Source organism: Hemitrygon akajei, chromosome 30, assembly GCF_048418815.1.
Source record: "Hemitrygon akajei chromosome 30, sHemAka1.3, whole genome shotgun sequence".
NCBI lineage: Eukaryota > Metazoa > Chordata > Chondrichthyes > Myliobatiformes > Dasyatidae > Hemitrygon > Hemitrygon akajei.
The window spans coordinates 24,109,996-24,128,678 of NC_133153.1; the positions used below are offsets into that span (position 1 = coordinate 24,109,996).

The window sequence follows — 18,683 nt, forward strand, 5'->3', positions numbered from 1 at the left end:
TTCAGAACAGGGAAGGGAAGAAATGTTTCCACCGGTTGGTAAGAACCCTTATCTAGAGGTCATTGCAGATTCAGTTGCTGCAAGAGTACAAGACTGAGATAGGGCAGTATAAGGTTTTCATGCAGGTAAACATTAATGCGTATCTTATCATGTGGTGGAGCAAGTGCAAGGGGCTGTTTGGCTAAACCTTCTACTTTATTTTACGGTCAAATTAAGAGCTAAGAATATGTGGATTCCAGTGGCTAAATTTATGATGCAGTCAGAATAAAATTATGTTATTGGGGTTCTGTCTGTATTACTGCCAAAACATTGTATTTGTTTACTGAGATACAGCACAGACTAGGTCCTCCCAGCCCTTCGAGCCGCCTCAATTCGATCCTAGCCTAATCACGGGACAATTGACAATGACCAATTGACCTACCAACTGGTACATCTTTGGACTGTGGGAGGAAACCGGACCACCTGGCGGAAGCCCACACAGCCATGAGGAGAACATACAAACTCCTTACAGACAGCGGCGGGAATTGAACGCAGGTCACTGACACTGTAAAGGGTTGTCCTAACCACAACGGTACTCTGCTCTGTAAACTGCCAATAGGATGCACCAAATTCTAGCATATTTCCCAGAGGTAAGGCACGTAGCAAAGCTGATACTGACTTGTACTGCTGATATGGTGACAGGAGTGGGTATCTGATCTTGCTGTGAGCTAGGGGAAGGGTTTTATTTTTAACATATCAAACAGTGTTAAATCAGAACTAGATGTAATACAGGAGCACAGAATGCTAAATACATGTCAACGATTGGACGGAGTTCTGCTATCTGCATATGAGATTGAATTTTAAAAGGTATTTGAATAAGTAATGGAAGCTGTTGGAGTCTTGTGCTAATTAGTATATGTTTCTCACTGCAAAGCCTCCAAGGCAGCAGCCTTGATGATCAGTATATTTCTCCATAGCAACCCAGTCACGATGAGGGCATTTAGCATGTGCAGCATAGCAGAATGTCATTCAATCTCCATCGTTTTGCTGCCTTTGATTGTATGAATAAAAGGTTAATTTCTTTTGCCTCTAATAAACACATTAATCAGATTGTAAACTACTAATAATTTATTGAAAATTTTGTTTCTTCTCAGCATGTGTTCAAGTTGGAGCAGGAAGAGTACATGAAGGAACAGATTCCTTGGACGCTAATAGATTTTTATGATAATCAGCCTTGCATTAACCTAATTGAAGCTAAACTTGGCATTCTTGACCTGTTGGATGAGGAGTGTAAGGTAATCACAGCAAGAACGCATTTGAAGATTGAGTTCCCTGACTTATTTTTGCCTCTTTACAGTAATTCAGCTTCCTCAGTCACACATTTAGCTTCATAAGACACAAAAGCAGAATTAGGCTATTCAGCCCATCAAGTCTTCACCTTTCGATTTACTATCCCTCTCAACCCCATTCTCCTGCCTTTTCCGCATAACCTTTGTTGCCCTTGCTAATCAAGGGCCCATCAATCTCTGCTTTAGAATATACCCAATGACTTGGCCTCCACAAATGATTCTCTACATTTCAGGCAGCAGAATGCTGTTCATGACCAGCGAGGCTTGGCCAACTTGATCAGCTGTGAAGTGTCTTTCAGCTTACCATTGGTCTGAAACTGTGTGAGAATAGTGGTTGTGTGGTTATGGTATTGAGTTGCGAGTTTGTAAATGCACACTGGATCAAGGGAAAGCCGGCCGGTGGTGGTGTGGCATCAGCACCAGACTTTGGGGCAAATGGTCCTGGGTTCCGTTTGTGCTGGGTTGTGCGTTGACCCAAAAAGTAAAAAACAGACAAATGCCGAGAAAACGGCAAGGTTGCCACCTGAGAGGAACAAAAGGGAAGTCAGAAACTTAAATTAAACCTGTTAACTTGGGAGCTGGCTGCAGTAAGTAACCATGGCTATTAAACTTTTTAAAAAAGAAAAGCTGCACAGACAAAATGCTGGAGCAACTCAGCAGGTCAGGCGGCATCTATGGAAATGAACAAACGGTTGATGTTTTGGGCCGAGATCCTTCTTTAGGGCTGGAAAGGAAGACGCCAGAATATAAGGGTGGGTTGGGGGGCGGGGGGGGGGGGTCTCCCAGTGTGCGACGGGTCTCACCAATGCAGAGCAGGCAGCATCGAGAGCACTAGACACAATAGACCCCAGCAGATTCGCAGGCGAAGTGTTGCCTCACCTGTTTGGGGCTCTGTATGGAGGTGAATGGGCAGGTGTAGATTTAGGCCGCTTGCAGGGATGAGTGCCAGGAGGGAGTGGGCAGGGATGAACGGACAAGGGAATGGTACAGGCATTCTGTTTCACTCATGTTCCCAGGAACAGAGTATAGTGCAGTCCAAGTTCTGCAGTTTGCAGTTGATGAGCACCCAGGTCAATCTGAGAGCAGATATAGAATTACTTCTTCCCGGACAATAGATTAGTTTTCACCTGAATCTAATTTCTCGAGCACTATTTGATTCTTACTCATGACTGGAGTTTTTCATCTTTTTACATTAAGATGCCCAAAGGATCGGATGACACCTGGGCCCAGAAGCTGTATAACACTCACTTAAACAAGACTGCACTGTTCCATAAGCCGCGCATGTCAAACAGAGCCTTCATCATCCAGCACTTCGCTGACCAGGTAAACGCTTTCCAAACGTAACATGCCAGTGAAAGGGGGTGGGATAATGTGACACCTCCACTGTGACGGCTGGTCAGAGGTTGTTGGTAGCCATGGAAACCATGTGTGTGTTTGTTCGTGTGGAATTTGTATCATTTCACTGACATTGTCCAGAATTCAATATACCCTGAAGCAGAGGTAACTTTTAAACAGTGGTCTGTTTTGGCTGCCCTGTTCTTTGCTGGTTAATGCGGCTTTGATGTGTCATTTCTTTTACAAATCCATCTCAGTGTCTGTTTAAAGCCCCTGTTTAATTTGGACTATCATGTCGTCTCCAGTGACCGCGAGTTGAACACTGGTCCAGTGTTTCGGACTCTTCGTGGTCTCTATTCCATCGATTTATTGTATATTTTAGCTGTGTCACAGTTTGCAGGTGGCAAATGGCATTGTTTGATTCAGAGGTTAGCTGGCCAGCTTTTGCAGGCATTTTCTCCACTGAGGAGGTGATAGACGATCTTTTTCTTGATTCTGATCCGCCCAAGGCCTGTGACCCTTTTTACAAATGACCAGGTTACTTGGACGGTCATTAGTACCCGAGTTTGATACTTGACCACGTCTGGTAGAACAACACAGATCACGAGAAGCGACAGCACCACAACAGCAAAGCAAGCCCCAATCCCCCCTCCGCCCACGCAGTGCTCCACACAGCTTTGGCTATGTTGCTAGCTTTATACTCCTAACTTCGCTGTTACGATCAACTAAGAAATAAAATACAGAAATTCTGCAGTTTGGACACAGTAAGGGAAAGCTAACAGGAACTGATCTGCTAGATTTTCTTCATTGAGGAAGAATTTTGGTACTTGACGTAACAGGGACTTTCAGACAAGCATGTCCATTCCATAGTGCTTACCACATAGAAACCCAGCCGCCTTTTATGAGTCTTCACCACCAGCCGCACACTGCATCCAAACCACCAACCTGTAGCACTCCAGGTCCAGATTTATTTATCACTTGTACATTGAAACAATCAATGAAATGTGTCATTTGCATAAACAACTTAAGGATGTGCTGGGAGCAATCCGGGTGTCTATCGCATGCCCAGTGTCCTCAGCAGAACAACATGGAGCACAACAGCAGCAGGACAAGCTCCTGACCTCCCTCCCCGGGACAGGCCCCCCCCCTCAGCCTCCAGCCTTTGGTGGACTCTGACTCGCAGACTTTCCCAGTGACTCACAGCGGCTTGTATACTTCGGGCTCTGGCCATCGAGACTTGACTCCCGACTCCCCCTTCCACGTCACCACCCAAGACTTTCACACTGAATCAGCCAGTTCTCAGTCTCAGTCATATTTAGGTCAACACACACACGACGCTGGAGGAAATCAGCAGGCCAGGCAACATCTACGGAACAGAGGAAACAGTCGACGTTTCATCAAGACTTGATGAAGAGTCTCGTCCCGAAACGTCGACTGTTTACTCTTTTTCCATAGGTGCTGCCTGGCCGGCTGAGGTCCTCCAACATTTTGTGTGTGTTGCTCGCATTTGCAGCATCTGTAGATTTTCTCATGTTGATATTTACGTCAACTTGAGTTTTGGACTATAATTTTGTTCACCTCTACTGAAGCTTGTGTTTTTCTCTCTGTAACTCCACTGATGTTGTTCTGACTAGCTTCCTATCATCCATCCTCTGTCCTCTTTCACGGAGCTAAACTTGTCCAGTGATCCAGAGGCTCACAGCTGTGCATCACTCTCAGTGATCCAGAGGCTCACAGCTGTGCATCACTCTCAGTGATCCAGAGGCTCACAGCTGTGCATCACTCTCAGTGATTCAGAGGCTCAGACAAACCCAAGGATAGTGTTTTGGAGCCGCCGTTAACACGATTCCTGCCTCTCAGCTCTGGGGGCTTTGTGTACGGTTGAGTCGAGAATGTACATTCTCCTTAGAACAGTGCCTGTTACTCCTGTTTCCTCCTACATAAGACCGTGAAATGTTGGATCAGGATTAGGCCATTCAGCCCATCGAGTCTGCTCCACCATTCCATCATGGCTGATTTATTATCCCTCTCAACTCCATTCTCCTTACTTCTCCCCCTAACCTTTGACATCTTGACTAATCAAGAACCTATTAACCTCTGCTTTAAATATTCCCATTGACTTAGCATCCACAACCGTTTGTGGCAATGAACTCCACAGAGATTCCCCAACCTCTCCTCATCTCTGTTCTAAAGAGAAACTCTTGTATTCTGAGGCTGCGCCCTCTGGTTCTGGTTGTAGACTACCCCGCTATAGGAAACATCCTCCTCGTGTCCACTCACCGAGCACATGCCCAGATCTATCGAACGTTCTTCATGCGCATCTCAAAGATGTTCTGGTAGGTAAATTACGTTCCTCAACCCCTCCTCGCCTCCCACAGTGTAGGTAAGCAATAAAAAATTCCAAAAGAAGTAGGGCAAATGAGAGCGTGAGGTACAAATGAGAGAAGAGTGGAGGAGAATGCTGTCTGGAAGAGGCATAGACCCGCTGGTGTGGCTGGCCTCTACTGTCATCGTAAATGTCCGAAAGGGCTCCTTCAGCATTTCCCTCCTGAAATCTGCGATGATAAAACCATTTTGGAGCCATTCCTTGACATTCTGCTCAGTGACCTTGCAGTGAGCAGCTAAGGGGTACTGACTGGTGACATCTGTGCGATTAAACAGAGTGAACACTGCCTGATGTTCTGTTATATAACAGCCTTGCCATATCTCAGCACCGTAACTTTTCTGAGGTCAAACCTTCTGTTTGAATTTAGTTTGCTTGAGAAGCCTCACGTCCGCCAATTTTAAACTGTTCTATAAACTCCGCGTACCTTGTGTTCTTCCTGATGTTACGAATTGCTGGTCTTTGACAGGTCGAGTACCAGTGCGAAGGATTTTTGGAAAAGAACAAAGACACTGTGTACGAAGAGCAGATTTCAGTGCTGAAGGCCAGTAAGGTGAGTACAGAGGATATTCTGAGTGACCCTCAATCAAGACTGATTTACCTGGGATGTGCTTTAGCAGAAAGATGTCACGTTGTGCGTTATGTAACACACACACAGCCTGTCATAAAACTGCCTCGCCTCAGGCCACCACAGGGGAATCCTAGAATAAAAATCAGAATCACATATTTAGATTTTATCTCTGTGCCGTCGAACCATGCAAGCTTAACATTATTGCAAAGTAAGTGTCAGCAAAATAACAGTTTCTAAGGGTTTCTTTTTAAATAATACTGGAAATTTGAAAGCAAAGTGCTGCAGCTGCTGGAAAACTGACATAAAATTTGGGAATGTTCAAGCTGTCCGGGCAACGCCTGTAGAAATTCAGAAGCCAAAAGCTGCAATGCTGGAAATCTAAAATAAATTCTGTAGAGTTCCATCTAGTCAGATAGCGCCTGTGGGGAGTAAACAGTTTAAGTTTCGTGTCACTGATAAACCTGTGAGTCCCTGTTTCAAATTGATGGAATAAAATTTCATTGGGGTAGGGGTGGTAAATCCAAGAACGGGTGAGTTGCGCAGTGATATAATGTCGCAATACAGCTAGTCGCCAAGTGAACACCGGCAGATTTATGATTGCTGTGTGGCGCCCCCTGCAGGAAATAAACCCAAGGATAAAGACAGGGTTTGTCCCTGATATCCAATACCTACTTACAAGTGATATTAATGTTGAGTATAAGCTGCCCCGGGTGGTGAACACCTGACTTATAGACGCCTATACATTCAGTACTGTGCAAAAGTCTCAGGCACCCTAGCTCTTATAAACGACAGAACTAGTTTCCTCCCTCCCTCCACTTGTCATAACTGTTTTTATCAGTCTTGTGTGCTTTGGGTGCATTCATTACAATAGTGTGGAGCTATGACGACATATAAAATGACTTGTTTGCTTTCAGACATAAGGACAAAATTGACTTGTGGAGGGTCGTAAAGCAGTTCATTACGTGGGGACAGCCTGTACTCCATCTTGATATCTTGGGGGGTGGGGGAATGGACATATTTCAGCAAATAGAAGGCAAGAACGTGGAAAGAAATCATGGATAGTTCGACAGTAGTTGCCATTTTGTCTTGTTAAATGTTCTAATTTTTTTCCTTCCTTCTTAATGCACACGGATGTTTATTCTTCAGAAGGTAAAAATCTTTCAACTCTTCGTTAGTCTGCAATATTCCCAGATCTAACAGCAACAATACTTACTGCACAGCGGAGCATGTACTTCAGTCGGTGTTAAATATCAGTGGCAGAGCAGGCTGTTAATACTGACCAACCTATTCTGGCTCCAGTGCCTTGCATTCTTATAAATGCAGCATTTATTTTGTTGGATAACAATAACTTGCTGCACTCTGGGACTTTGCCCTGCATGATATTTTGCCATGTGCTGAATGTATTTAGTGGGTTGTCATCAAGTTTGATTGTTCAAGGCATTAATTTTCCACTAACACAGCCAGCTCCAGGTGGATTAGAGGCAGATGAGGTTGTGGTAGGGATCTCTATATCACAACAGTACGAGTGGATGATACAGCTTGCGTAGCTCCACGCCTCCTGGGTTAAACACTGATTCAGGTGTTATTTCTGTGGTTAAAAAGTAACATTGGAACTCTGTAGCTGGGGGAATGGGTTTTCTTTTTATTGTCTTGCTCTGCCTGTTGAAGTTTCAACAGGAAATTAGCCAACCTCATCGAATCATCAGTCAAACCCACTCATCAAAAGTTAATTGACCCAGTGGTGTACGTGAACGTAGAAGAGGTGAATGGCCTACTGATACTCAGAAAAGGCATTCCAGATTTCAGAGTCAGTCCACAAAGCACTGGCTCTGCTTCTAAGTTGAAAGTCTTTTACCACTATGTGCATTTATGAAACGATCTGTCTTGTCTCTCCTGGGCTGGTGATGGGTTGAATCACTTTACTTGTTAGCTCCTTGGAGACACTGATGTGCTTCTCTTCTCAAAATGATCAGTGGATATGGTGTCAGTGTAGGAAAGTGCGCCTGAGGTAAGGGAATAGCCTTGACCTTGTGGAATGGCGGGGGAGGCACCTCATCTTCCCAGACCTCACCCAAGGGAAGTCAGGACACATAGAATGGCCTTTTTCTACTTCTAATGTCTTGTTCTCTTAATGTCACCCTCCCTTTCTTTCTGCGTGATGTACCTTGTTGGGGATTGAGGATTCAATTCAACGGACATTTGAAACATCTTAATGATGTGTTTTTAAACATTTTAATGATTTTGTTTTTAAAATGTTGATTTTTAATGACTAGTTTTTCTGTCTTTAATGTTAAATAGTTTGTTTTTAGATTTTGTGAATGCCAGTGACGTTCAGAGGGTAGCTTTCTGGGAGATGTGGCAGATGATTCAGCCTAGGAGCATGGTTTAACCATCTGTCAGAGGACCTTGCTGGTTAGGAGTTTGCTTCGGGGGCTGGGCTGGTGTGTTAGTGTTTTCTGCGTTTGTCATGAAGGATGTTACTAACCAACAGCATTTACGCTTGGATATTGTCCATAAAACATGGGAGCAGAATAAGGCCTTTTGGCCCATTGAGGCTGCTCAGGCCATTTTTTATTATGGCTGATTTATTACCCTCTCAACCCCATTCTTCTGCCTTCTCCCTGTAACCTTTGACACCTTTACTAACCAAGAACCCATTAACCTCCACTTTAAATATGCTTAATGACTTGGCCTTCGCAGCCGTCTGTGTCGATGAATTCCATGGATTCACCACCCTTTGGGTAAAGAAATTCCTCCTCATCTCTGTTCTAAAGGGACGGCCTTAAATTCTGAGCCTGTACCCTCTGGTCCTAGGTTCCCCCGCTATAGGAAACATCCCCTTCACAGCCGCCATCTATGCCATTCAGTATTCCATCAGTTTTAATGAGATCCTCCATCATTCATCTAAACTCCGAAGAACGTCCACCCAGAGAATACTATAAGCAAACACAGTGTAGGATTGGCAAGGGCAGGCAGTTTGCTGGCCACTGAGGTGGACTAGCAGAGCAATGGCAGCCTCGGGCCTTGGGTTGAAGACCTCAGATTAGAGTTAATGGCATTCACAAACTTGACTGGATTAAGACCTCCCAGCGCTGAGGTTTGGATGGTGAACTGAAACTAATCCTGTTGTTAACGTTATTGTCGTTGCAATTTAAACAAAACCAGTTAAGTCTGCTTGCTGAGCTGTTCCAAGAAGAGAAGCAGGTCAGCAGCCCAACTGAGGGACGGCCTCCAGTTGCCAGGGCAACTGTGAAATCCGCCAAGCCGAGAGCACTGCAGCCAAGCAAAGAGCACAAGAAATCAGTGGGGCACCAGGTGAGTCCAGAGCAGCTTCCGAGGGCAACAGTCTGTGGTCGCTGTTTTCTGTTTTGCTGCTGAAGCACGGTGTGGAAATGATCTTTGCAGGACTAGAAATTCAAAGGCCTTCCCGTAATAGTGGAAGGCATCAGTGGCAGATCTTGTATTTGAGTCAAAAGATTAAGAGATTAGTTTTGTTTGTCGCATGTACGTCGTAAAATGCGGTGAAGTGCGTCATTTGTGTCAATGACCAGCGCTGTCTGAGGATCCGCAAGTGTTGCCGTGCTTTCAGTACCAACGTAGCAACTTAGAAACCCTAAACCATACGTCTCTGGGATGTGGGAGGGAACACATGTACAAACCCTTTACAGACAGTGGCGGGAATTAAACCCTGATCGTTGACGCTGTGATAACATTGTGCCAACCGCTACACTACGGTGCGGCCCCATGCAAAAACACCAAACTCTTCTCAGAGGACGTGACCACAAACTTGTAGGTTTGCAACAAAAATGCAAACGAGGCATCCCTTCGCAAAGAGGAACCTGGCATCCTTTCCTGGTGTGATCGGTTTCCCTCAGCTGACACTTAGCTCCCTTCTGGCCACTGAGATGACTCGTCTGCTTGATAGTTTTAATGGGGGTCCAGTAATTTCAGGGGTACTGTTAGTAATGCCAGTTTCTCTAGATACATGTAATTATAAAGTATAGAAACAGGCCCTTTGGCCCAAATGTGGTTCATACCAACCAAGATTCAAAAGGTACATTTAATGTCGGAGAAATGTATACAATATACATACTGAAATTCTGTTTCTCTGCAAACGTCCACAAAAACAGACGAGTGCCCCAAAGAATGAATGACAGTTAAATGTTAGAATGCCAAAGCCCCCCCTCAGCTTCCCCCTCCCACACAAAAACGACAGCAAAGCAATGGCCCTCCCTCCCCCACCAGCAAAAAAGCATCTGCATCCTCGACTGAGCACTCAAGCGTGCAGTAAAGCATCAGTAAAGACACAGACTTGCAGTACCTCATAGACTACTCGTTCACCCGGTAATTCGACATATCATAGGCTCTCTCTCTCTCCCTAATAAGGAAAAAAAGAGGTGTCTCTGTTTCCCATCTAAGCTTGACCCATTTGCTAATGTTTGGCCAATTATCCCTCTCCAAACCTTTTATATCCATGCACCTGTCCAAGTTCCTTTTAAATGTTGTCAAATGTACTTGCCTCAACAACTTCCTCTGGCACTTCAGTCAATGAAGTGACTTCACCCTCCAGGTGAAGTAGTTTCCCTCAGGTTCCTAATAAACTTTTCCCCTTAAACCTAAGCTCCCTAATTCTCGATTACCCATCCCTGGGGATAAAGACCTTGTACACTTATGGACATTTAAACTGTTCAGCTGACAGGGTCGGACTCGGAATGTGTTACTAGATAAAGAGACTAGGTGTCACAAATATGAAAGAATCTACAGATGCTGGAAATTCAGAACAACACACATAAAATGCTGGAGGAACTCAGCAGGTCAGGCAGCATCTATGGAAAAGAGTAAACAGGCAACGTCTTGGGCCGAGACCCTTCTTGAATCCCAAGGAAGGGTCTCGGCCCGAAACTTCGACTGTTTACACTTTTCCATACATGCGGTCTGGCCTGCTGAGTTCCTCCAGCATTTTGTGTGTGTTGCAAAGAGATTAGTTAGCTGGTTGCTAGTTCAGTTACGCATCTGCTACTTGACTATTAACCATGACCAGCTCTTAACTACCTTAGCAGTGACCAGGGAAAGATACCGAGTTATTGTAAAATGTAAGATGTGGCCTCGCCTCATAAGCTGCCTGATCCTTCTCACGATCTGGGTCACACCAAGTGATCCTGGCCTTGACCATTTATATGAAACAAATTTTGAAACCCTTTTCTGCGTTCTTGATTCCAGAAGTTTTCTTCTGAAGTCATTTGGGAAGATAGTAGAGGATTGCTGAAAATGGGAACAGTCAACCTCTGTATGACACAAGCAGACATTAAGAGAAGGACAATTCTGATCTTTTTGGGGAAAGAGAAGGGTTTGAAGTTTTGTGCCAAAAAGCTCATGAATTACAGTTAATTTTTCATTCCCCTCTGCAGTTCCGGAACTCCCTTCATCTTCTGATGGAGACCCTCAATGCTACGACTCCTCACTACGTGCGTTGCATTAAGCCCAATGATGACAAGTTTGCTTTCACGTAAGCTGACTATGCCTTCAGTCTCGATTTATTAAACTGTGTCATTGCCTTCTGAGTGATTGTCAGAGTGAGTCTATAGAATGCTGCAAATGCTATAATTTTATAAGCCTGATAATAGAGCTGCCTTTGTGTTGTGCTAATGTTGGAAGTTGTGTATACCAGTCCCAAATAATTTTTTTTGCCAATGAAACAATATCTTCAGTGTTCAGAATTGGAACGATGCTACCATATTCCTCACAGACTCTTGAAATCTCCACACTCGGGAACTGTTAGTTTATACATTACAATAAATAACTTTAATTGTAGTTAAAACTGTGAGGCATTTTGGTGTTGGAAGGTGGGAATTTTGTTTTAGCAGGAATAGATATGATGAGCTGAATAGCTGCCTTACACATCATGATTTTTCTGTTGATCAGTTACTTTGACTCTGTTTCCGACCAGCGTTCCATCTCCATTGTTGTGCGAGGGGATTGAGCAGGAAGCTGACTGTTCCTGCGAAGAGGAGGAACGCTTTGGTTCCGATTGCTGCCAGTCACAGTGTGCTTACGAATGCAAGGGGCAACTCTTCCCATTGAATATTTATGGAGTTAAATGTCCCGTCACGTTTACCTATCCATTTGTGGACGAGCAGCAGTAAAATTGGTCCCAGAGCTGTGCGAATGGGTCAACAGATCGCACGACCAAGTAGTGGTCCTGTTCCTTACCCACGGTTTAAGCATTAGTTTAGTGCAGAAGGACAAGGTCAAGTGTTCCTTGATGATTGACCTGCAGTGTTGGATTTCCAGAGGCACTGGCTGAATCCCCTGCCAGTCTGCGGTCATGGGCAAGGTGATCCCACATACAGGTACCAAGTAACTCGTGACCATCGCTCACATTAGAAAGTGTGGATGTGTTCCAAGGAGTGCTTGCATCTGATGTGCAGCCACGTCACTGGCACTAAAAGTTACTGTTTCTTTTAATGTTTACAACCTGCTATAAAATTGTTCAATGAATCCCACAGGCTCCTTGACCTTGGGGTCACAGTGCTGTTGGTACAGCCACTTATTTCAAAGGCACTTCATTCAGCTGGTTTGCTAATTCAGTATTTTGGCAATAAATTTCTACTTTGCTCGTAACTTAATTCAAAATGTTGGATTTTTATTGATGCAGCAATGACCGAATTACCAATCTGTATTCCTCACCCAACGCAAGTGGGAAGGAGAAGGAGTGAGGTGTGATAAGGTTTATTCGGTACAGTCAATCACGTCTGTTGTTCCTACTGCAAAGGCAAAATAGGAAGCCCAGTGACTGTACATCATCACCCGCTGACCGTGAGCTGCTGTTTAATGTTCCAGATCTCTCCCACACCAGAGACAAAGCAGAAGTCTGTGTGGGAGGGGTCTCTAGCTCTGTGACTCATTTCAAGTAATGAAGATTCTTGTGTGCGCACGCAATGCTTCATTAGTAAGAATCAGGAACTGGATTAGGCAGTCCAGCCCGCTGATCCTGTGCTGCCGTCATCTCATTTCCAGCTTAGTGGGGGCACAAAGTATACAAAATTGAGAGGTATAGATAGGGTAGAAGCATTCCCCCCCCCCCCCACCCCCCATGTCCAAGACCAGAATGCGCAGGTTTCAGGTGAGGAGTGACAGGTTTAAGAAGGATTTTCCCCCCTCCCAGAGGGAGTTTGGAATCATGGTAGAGGTAGGAGCCCTCACAATTAAATGAAGAATCTGGATTAAGCACTTGAAATGCGAAGGCATAGATGCCTACAGACCAGGTGCTGGTGAATGAGATTAATGCCGATAACTACCAGCATCTACCACTCGACTAGTCAGTGTAGATGTGGGCCAACGGGCCTGTTTTTGTGCTGTAGGAGTCTTGAATCATAACCCAATCTCATCTGAATTTTCCTGGCCCATCGCCATTTTCCTGATCTATCCCCATATCCTTTGATTCCCTTGATATCCAGAAACTTAGTCATCTGACTTTGAATCGAGCCTAGTTCTCCAGAGTGGAGAATACCAAAAATGAAATGTCTCTGTATCTCAGACGTACAGTCTACCCTTGGTTCTGGAGTCCTCGGTCACGGAGTTGCTTCATCCTTGCTTCAGCACTGTTGAGCCCTGTAAGAACTTTAAGTTTTTGAATGAGATCATCGCTAAATTCTATAAGCTCAAGAAAATTGACTATGTTTCCATTGGAGACCATTTTGACAAATTGTGAGAGCCACATTAATTTCTAAATTAATACAGTGTATATTACTGAATAATGATATCATTCTACAAAGTTTGCCTTGTAACTAAAACAAAAGGTTCTGGTACTATCAGTATGCCTTTTATGAAAAATAGCAAGACCTCAATTTTCCCTTGCTAGTCTTTTTCTTTTTCCGTTCCAACAAAAGTTCTTATAAAGTTCTTATACTCACATTTTTTTTTTTGGCCAGTCTATTCACTTGCTTTCCTTTTTCAATTTCTTAGTTCTTTACAGAGCGCTCCGCCCAGGCCATGCTCTCAGGGTGGTAGCTGCCATCAGGAGGGAGGTGCAGGAGCCTCAGGACCCACACCACCAGGTTCAGGAACAGTTACTATCCTTCAACTATGAGGCTCTTGAACCACAGGGCATTAACTTCACTCATCTTCACTCACTCCATCACTAAACAGTTCCCACAGTATATGGACTCACCTTCAAGGATTCTTCAACACGTCCTTGATATTTATGGATTATTATTTATTATTATTATTTTGCTTTGTTTTCCTCTTTGAGTTCGGAAAAGCTTCCAATCCTCAGGTCTACTGCTGTATCTTACAACTGGTACAATTCGATGAAGAATTTCATTTGTAATCTGCCCATTGATGGGGTTTCCCTATGAAAGAGTAAGAAAGGTCCTGAAAGGTAGAAATCTGTTTTCGGTAGCTTGAACAAGTCACATAAGAGCAGCCACACATTGTGTTTTGCCTGTTTGAAATCTGGTTCCTTGCAATTTGTGAACCTTGGAATTTCTGAAAAGGAGTAGTGGTCACTTACTGTTTTATCATCCACATTTCGTGTTCCTGACCAAACTTTCATTTCTACCAGAAAACGTACAAGCAATCAGCATATCAATGAAGCATGTTTAGATCTTTACTGCTGGATACAGTTAGCCAATTTAACAACACCTTTATGAGTTCACTGGGGATTATACATTAAAAATTGACATCAATATGATTAGACATCGGACGACTGCTGGCACGAATTGAGCCTGAACTGAGTGCATTTAACTATACTGAACAGTTTGTTTGTGAGACTTGATGTGAAACTGCAGATTGATAGCTGTGATGAATGTGACCATGACTGGGACAAAACAGATCTCATCTGTTTTTGCTAACAAGAAAAGCAATGCTGAGCTAGAAGGATTAGCCATGATTTAATTGAAAATGGTCAAGTAGGCCGAATGGCCTACATCTCCCCTTCAGAACTAAATACGTTAGCTCGCTAGTCTTTTTCCACCTCTGAAATTGGGTTACAATCAGACTGTGAATTGTCCATCTTGCTTTTCCTCAGTTGATCATAAAATGGGAGCGGAGAGGTGAAAGAGCTCACTGTGGATTCTGACTGTGAAGTATATTTAGCCTTGCACTGCGGCATGCTTTTCAATGGACTTGGTCCTTGTAGTAAAAAAATTTCAACTGCCACTGGGTTAAGTCTAAAAATTTATTTAATTTTTCAATAAATTTCTTGATATTAAACTGTTAGAGGAATTTGGGATTAGTTCAGGAAAATTGCACTGAGCTAGACCATTAACCATGACTTAATTGTAAGTGGTCAAGCAGACAATGGTCCACTATCCTCCTTCAATATTCCATGTATCTTTTAACTGTCAGTCTCTAAAATTTGAATTCCTTTTGTTTTGAGCCTCTTTTGGATGGCACATCTGCTAATATTGAGGAGGGATGTCCAAAATGAACTTGTCCTAAATTTCTCTCTGCAGGTTTGATCCAAAACGTGCCGTGCAACAGCTTCGTGCCTGTGGTGTGCTGGAAACCATCAGGATAAGTGCCGCAGGTTTCCCGTCGAGGTAACGTTACTCGTCCAGGAGACATCCAGCACCTCAGCCACTCTCAATCCAGCTTTGCTTTATCATTTCATGTCAGAACTTCTTCACATTTTCCATTTGATACAATTTTGTTGCAAACATGAACCTGAAAATCTACTTGGTTTATGGAGGTTTTTTTTGGTGTTTCAGATGGACGTATCAAGAATTCTTCAATCGTTATCGTGTCCTGATGAAGCAAAAGGATGTTCTCAGTGACAAAAAATTGACGTGCAAAAATGTCCTGGAGAAGTTAATAAAGGTGATCCCTTGAATTATATAAACTGAATTCATGCTCTCCTAAAAAGCTCAAAGTAGGTTTAATGTTTTAATTGGTATATCAGTCCATGAACATTTCTTGGTTATTCTTTTATTTTTGCACTATTTATTTATTTCTGTAATTTATAGATTTTTATATCTTTGCACTTTCCTGCATATGTAGTTTATACAGCAGTAAATTTCACATCATATTTTAGTGGCAATAAATCTGAATCTGGTACAGTATTGGCCAGTGATCAGGATTAAAAAGTCTGTCTGTTCCTGTATGAATCCTGAGCTTTCAGTTCCCGTGTGGAAAGGTTAGTTGGCTTTTCCCTCTCCTCACTTTAGCTTCAGTGCATTGATTTGTGCTGGTGGCCCGATCGATCCCTCTGTAACTTTTCAGGGTATGTAGTTTTATTGTGTGATCGGCGCTGTTAAAACCCAACTGCAATATGTCATGCCACCAACATCAAGAAGTCTCTAAAGATTAAGAAAATAAATTAATCACAGTTCAGAGAAAGATACAACTGCTGTGAAGTTTTCCTCACCCCCACCATAATCAGTAACCTTCAGCATATCCAGAAGTGTACCGTGCATGATATAGCCTGTTGTAGTTACTGCTTCCCTTCTCCCTTGCTGGCAGTCATCAATCCTCCACTGCCTAAAACTCTGATAATCTGCTATCCAACCATTCGGAAATTCTGACGGTTTGACATCCTGCTCACCAAACTCTGTTTATATGGTCCATTTAGAATAGAGTAGAACTTTATCGTCATTGTTCAAGACAACAAGATTATGGCGCTACTTCAGTCTGTACAGAACAGATATTTACGATGCATGTGGTATGGCTTAATTTTTTTAAAACCACGTATTTACTTGCAGCATGTGACTTCCATAGTCCATGGCACTCAAAGGCCATTGGCAAGCCGGGGTGCAGCATTATTCAGCCGCACAACAATCCTCGGGAAGAAACAGTTTTTCAGTCTTACTGGGGCTTTTCCGGCCACTGGGGCTTCAGCTCCCACGTTCTCTCCCTGCACACTGGGACCTCGATTCCCATGCTCTCTCTGCAGTGACAGTGATTCCGTTTCCCACGTTTTCTATAAACTTAGCAGTTTCACAAAGAGTTTTAAATAACACCATTTAACATCTAACACATTTAAATTAGTAATGTATTGAAACATTAGGATTTAAATGACATTTGGTAGTCTGCACAATGTGCTAATTCAGCACTATCAAAATCCTGAGGGCATTCTAACGTGGAAGTTTTACTGTTAACGATCCAAATTAAAATTCATATTTTGCCTTTAGAACTTGGTCTCTACTTCCTTCAACCAATTGCAGCCCATTTCCTCAGATTATGAGACCATTCCTCTGGTATGGTCCACTAGCGCTGGCTGGGCATTCAGCTTTGTGAAGTCTTGTGTTCGCATTGTGAATGCCTCTAACTCCCCCTGCCAAGTTCAAGATCAAGTTCAAGCTTATTGTTGTCACAGGCGTACATACACGTAGCATAAATCCCATGAAACTTAACTTTTTATCAGAAGCAGCACAGAACATTGCAAAATGAGGGCAAACATTTGTTAACGGAAACTTAAAACTAACATACCTTCTATATCCCTAAGTACCAAGTAAACGTAACAACACTCATGCAAGATTGAAAGAGAACAAAAAGATTCCGTCTGAGGTAGTGTGAAGTTCTTTTAAAAAAAGTTTCTTAACGCCTTGTTACACTTTGCTGAATACCGGCAGCTTTAGCTGCATTCTTTGGCATCTTTCGACGTTTAATTCTTCTGCCTCAAAATTTGCTGCTGTTTATTTCAACGGTGAGCATGTCATGTAAAACTTTTGACAGAATCAGCTGTTATGGGTACGTGAAGGCGTTGCCAGCAGCCAGCAATGGGGATGGTTGAATTAATGACAGGGTTGTGGAGATAGTGCTGAATGCAGGATGAAGGAGGTTCTGGCTGGAGTGGTAGCCAGATGGGTTTTTTTCCAGGGCACTTTAAGAGATCAGTGATGAGCATTTAAAAACCTGGCCAGTAATCAATGAGGACATTATTACAAATCCTTAGATACTAAATAAACATCAACTGTAGTCTTGAGGTTCCACTTGGTGCATTTGTAAATCCAGTGTCAGCTGTCGACACTGTTATTGTAACATGGAAAGTTTTAAATATTTTAAGCATTTGCAAAAAGCATTGTCTAATCAAAATTCCCAGCAATAGTCCCTCACACTGCTTTTTATTGCTGACATTGAGGTGCATTAGTGAAAACTAAGAGCCTGATTCTTACCAGACTAAATACACAAAGCAGCAGAGGTTAGGTGAACTGAGTTGGGGCTTTAAAGTCTTCAATCACTAATTCCTGAAAATGAAGCTTCTGTTTATAACCTAAATGATCAGACTGTGTCAAAGTTTATAACTGGTCTTCACCTGACATACTATATGGTGTGAGGATAATCTGTAGGTCATTTTAGTCCCAATGTATTGACAAGGTTTGCCACTGATTTCTGTATTATGTGTAAAATCTCTGCCTGGTTACACTGGTTACATTCACAATGAGTTTGAGAACAAGCGAGGGCTGGAAAGTGTCTTCAGATTTTGAGTAAATCTTCTGCAGTGAGTTACTGCTGCTCGGAGAAGGTGGGGATTATCCCATATAACGAGCAGCTAAAGGTGATCCCTTCTGTCCATTTAAAGCCCCTGACTGCCGTTACATTCTTGGCAGCGTGTGAAACAAAGCAGTTAACTATGTATGGACAGCTTCTCTCTTTGAGCCAGCGATAGCTTTTTTAGATAGCAAAAATTTCGAGTGTCATTCCTACTTGCTGTAACATGATTTTACCACATAACTAGATCATGTTCTCTAGTGTTAAGATTTTAAAATGTTTAAAGATACAGCACAGTAACAGGCCCTTCTGGCCGAACTGTGGCATCCAGTTACCCTGATGTGGTCAAGTAACTTACTAACCCACAAGTCTTTGGTCATGTGAGGAAGCAGAACATCTGGAGGAAAACCACATGGTCACAGAGTCAGCGCACAAGCTTCTTCCAGGCAGCAGTGGAATTGAATCCCGATTGCTGGCACTACAGTAACCGCTAACCAGTAACCAAAATAACGGCACCTGATATTCCAAGGTGGTCTCCCATCCAAGTACTAACCAAACCTGAGCTTGCTTAGCTTCCGAGATCAGATGAGATTGGGTGTTTTCAGTGCAGTATAAATTTGGAAGCAATCCAGTTCAG

The 18,683-nt window shown here is 43.2% G+C and overlaps 1 protein-coding gene across 6 annotated transcripts in view; it reads left to right on the forward strand.

Moving 5' to 3' along the window:
- myo5aa (myosin VAa) overlaps positions 1 to 18,683 on the forward strand; it is a 232,756-nt gene that overhangs the window by 149,708 nt on the left and 64,365 nt on the right. For all 6 annotated transcript variants that reach the window (XM_073033131.1, XM_073033134.1, XM_073033135.1 and 3 more), the window contains exons 12-18: positions 1,134 to 1,274; positions 2,526 to 2,651; positions 5,516 to 5,599; positions 8,783 to 8,932; positions 11,026 to 11,123; positions 15,073 to 15,159; positions 15,328 to 15,436. In XM_073033131.1, coding sequence (XP_072889232.1) covers positions 1,134 to 1,274; positions 2,526 to 2,651; positions 5,516 to 5,599; positions 8,783 to 8,932; positions 11,026 to 11,123; positions 15,073 to 15,159; positions 15,328 to 15,436 — 795 coding nt within the window. The remainder of the gene's footprint in view (positions 1 to 1,133; positions 1,275 to 2,525; positions 2,652 to 5,515; positions 5,600 to 8,782; positions 8,933 to 11,025; positions 11,124 to 15,072; positions 15,160 to 15,327; positions 15,437 to 18,683) is intronic.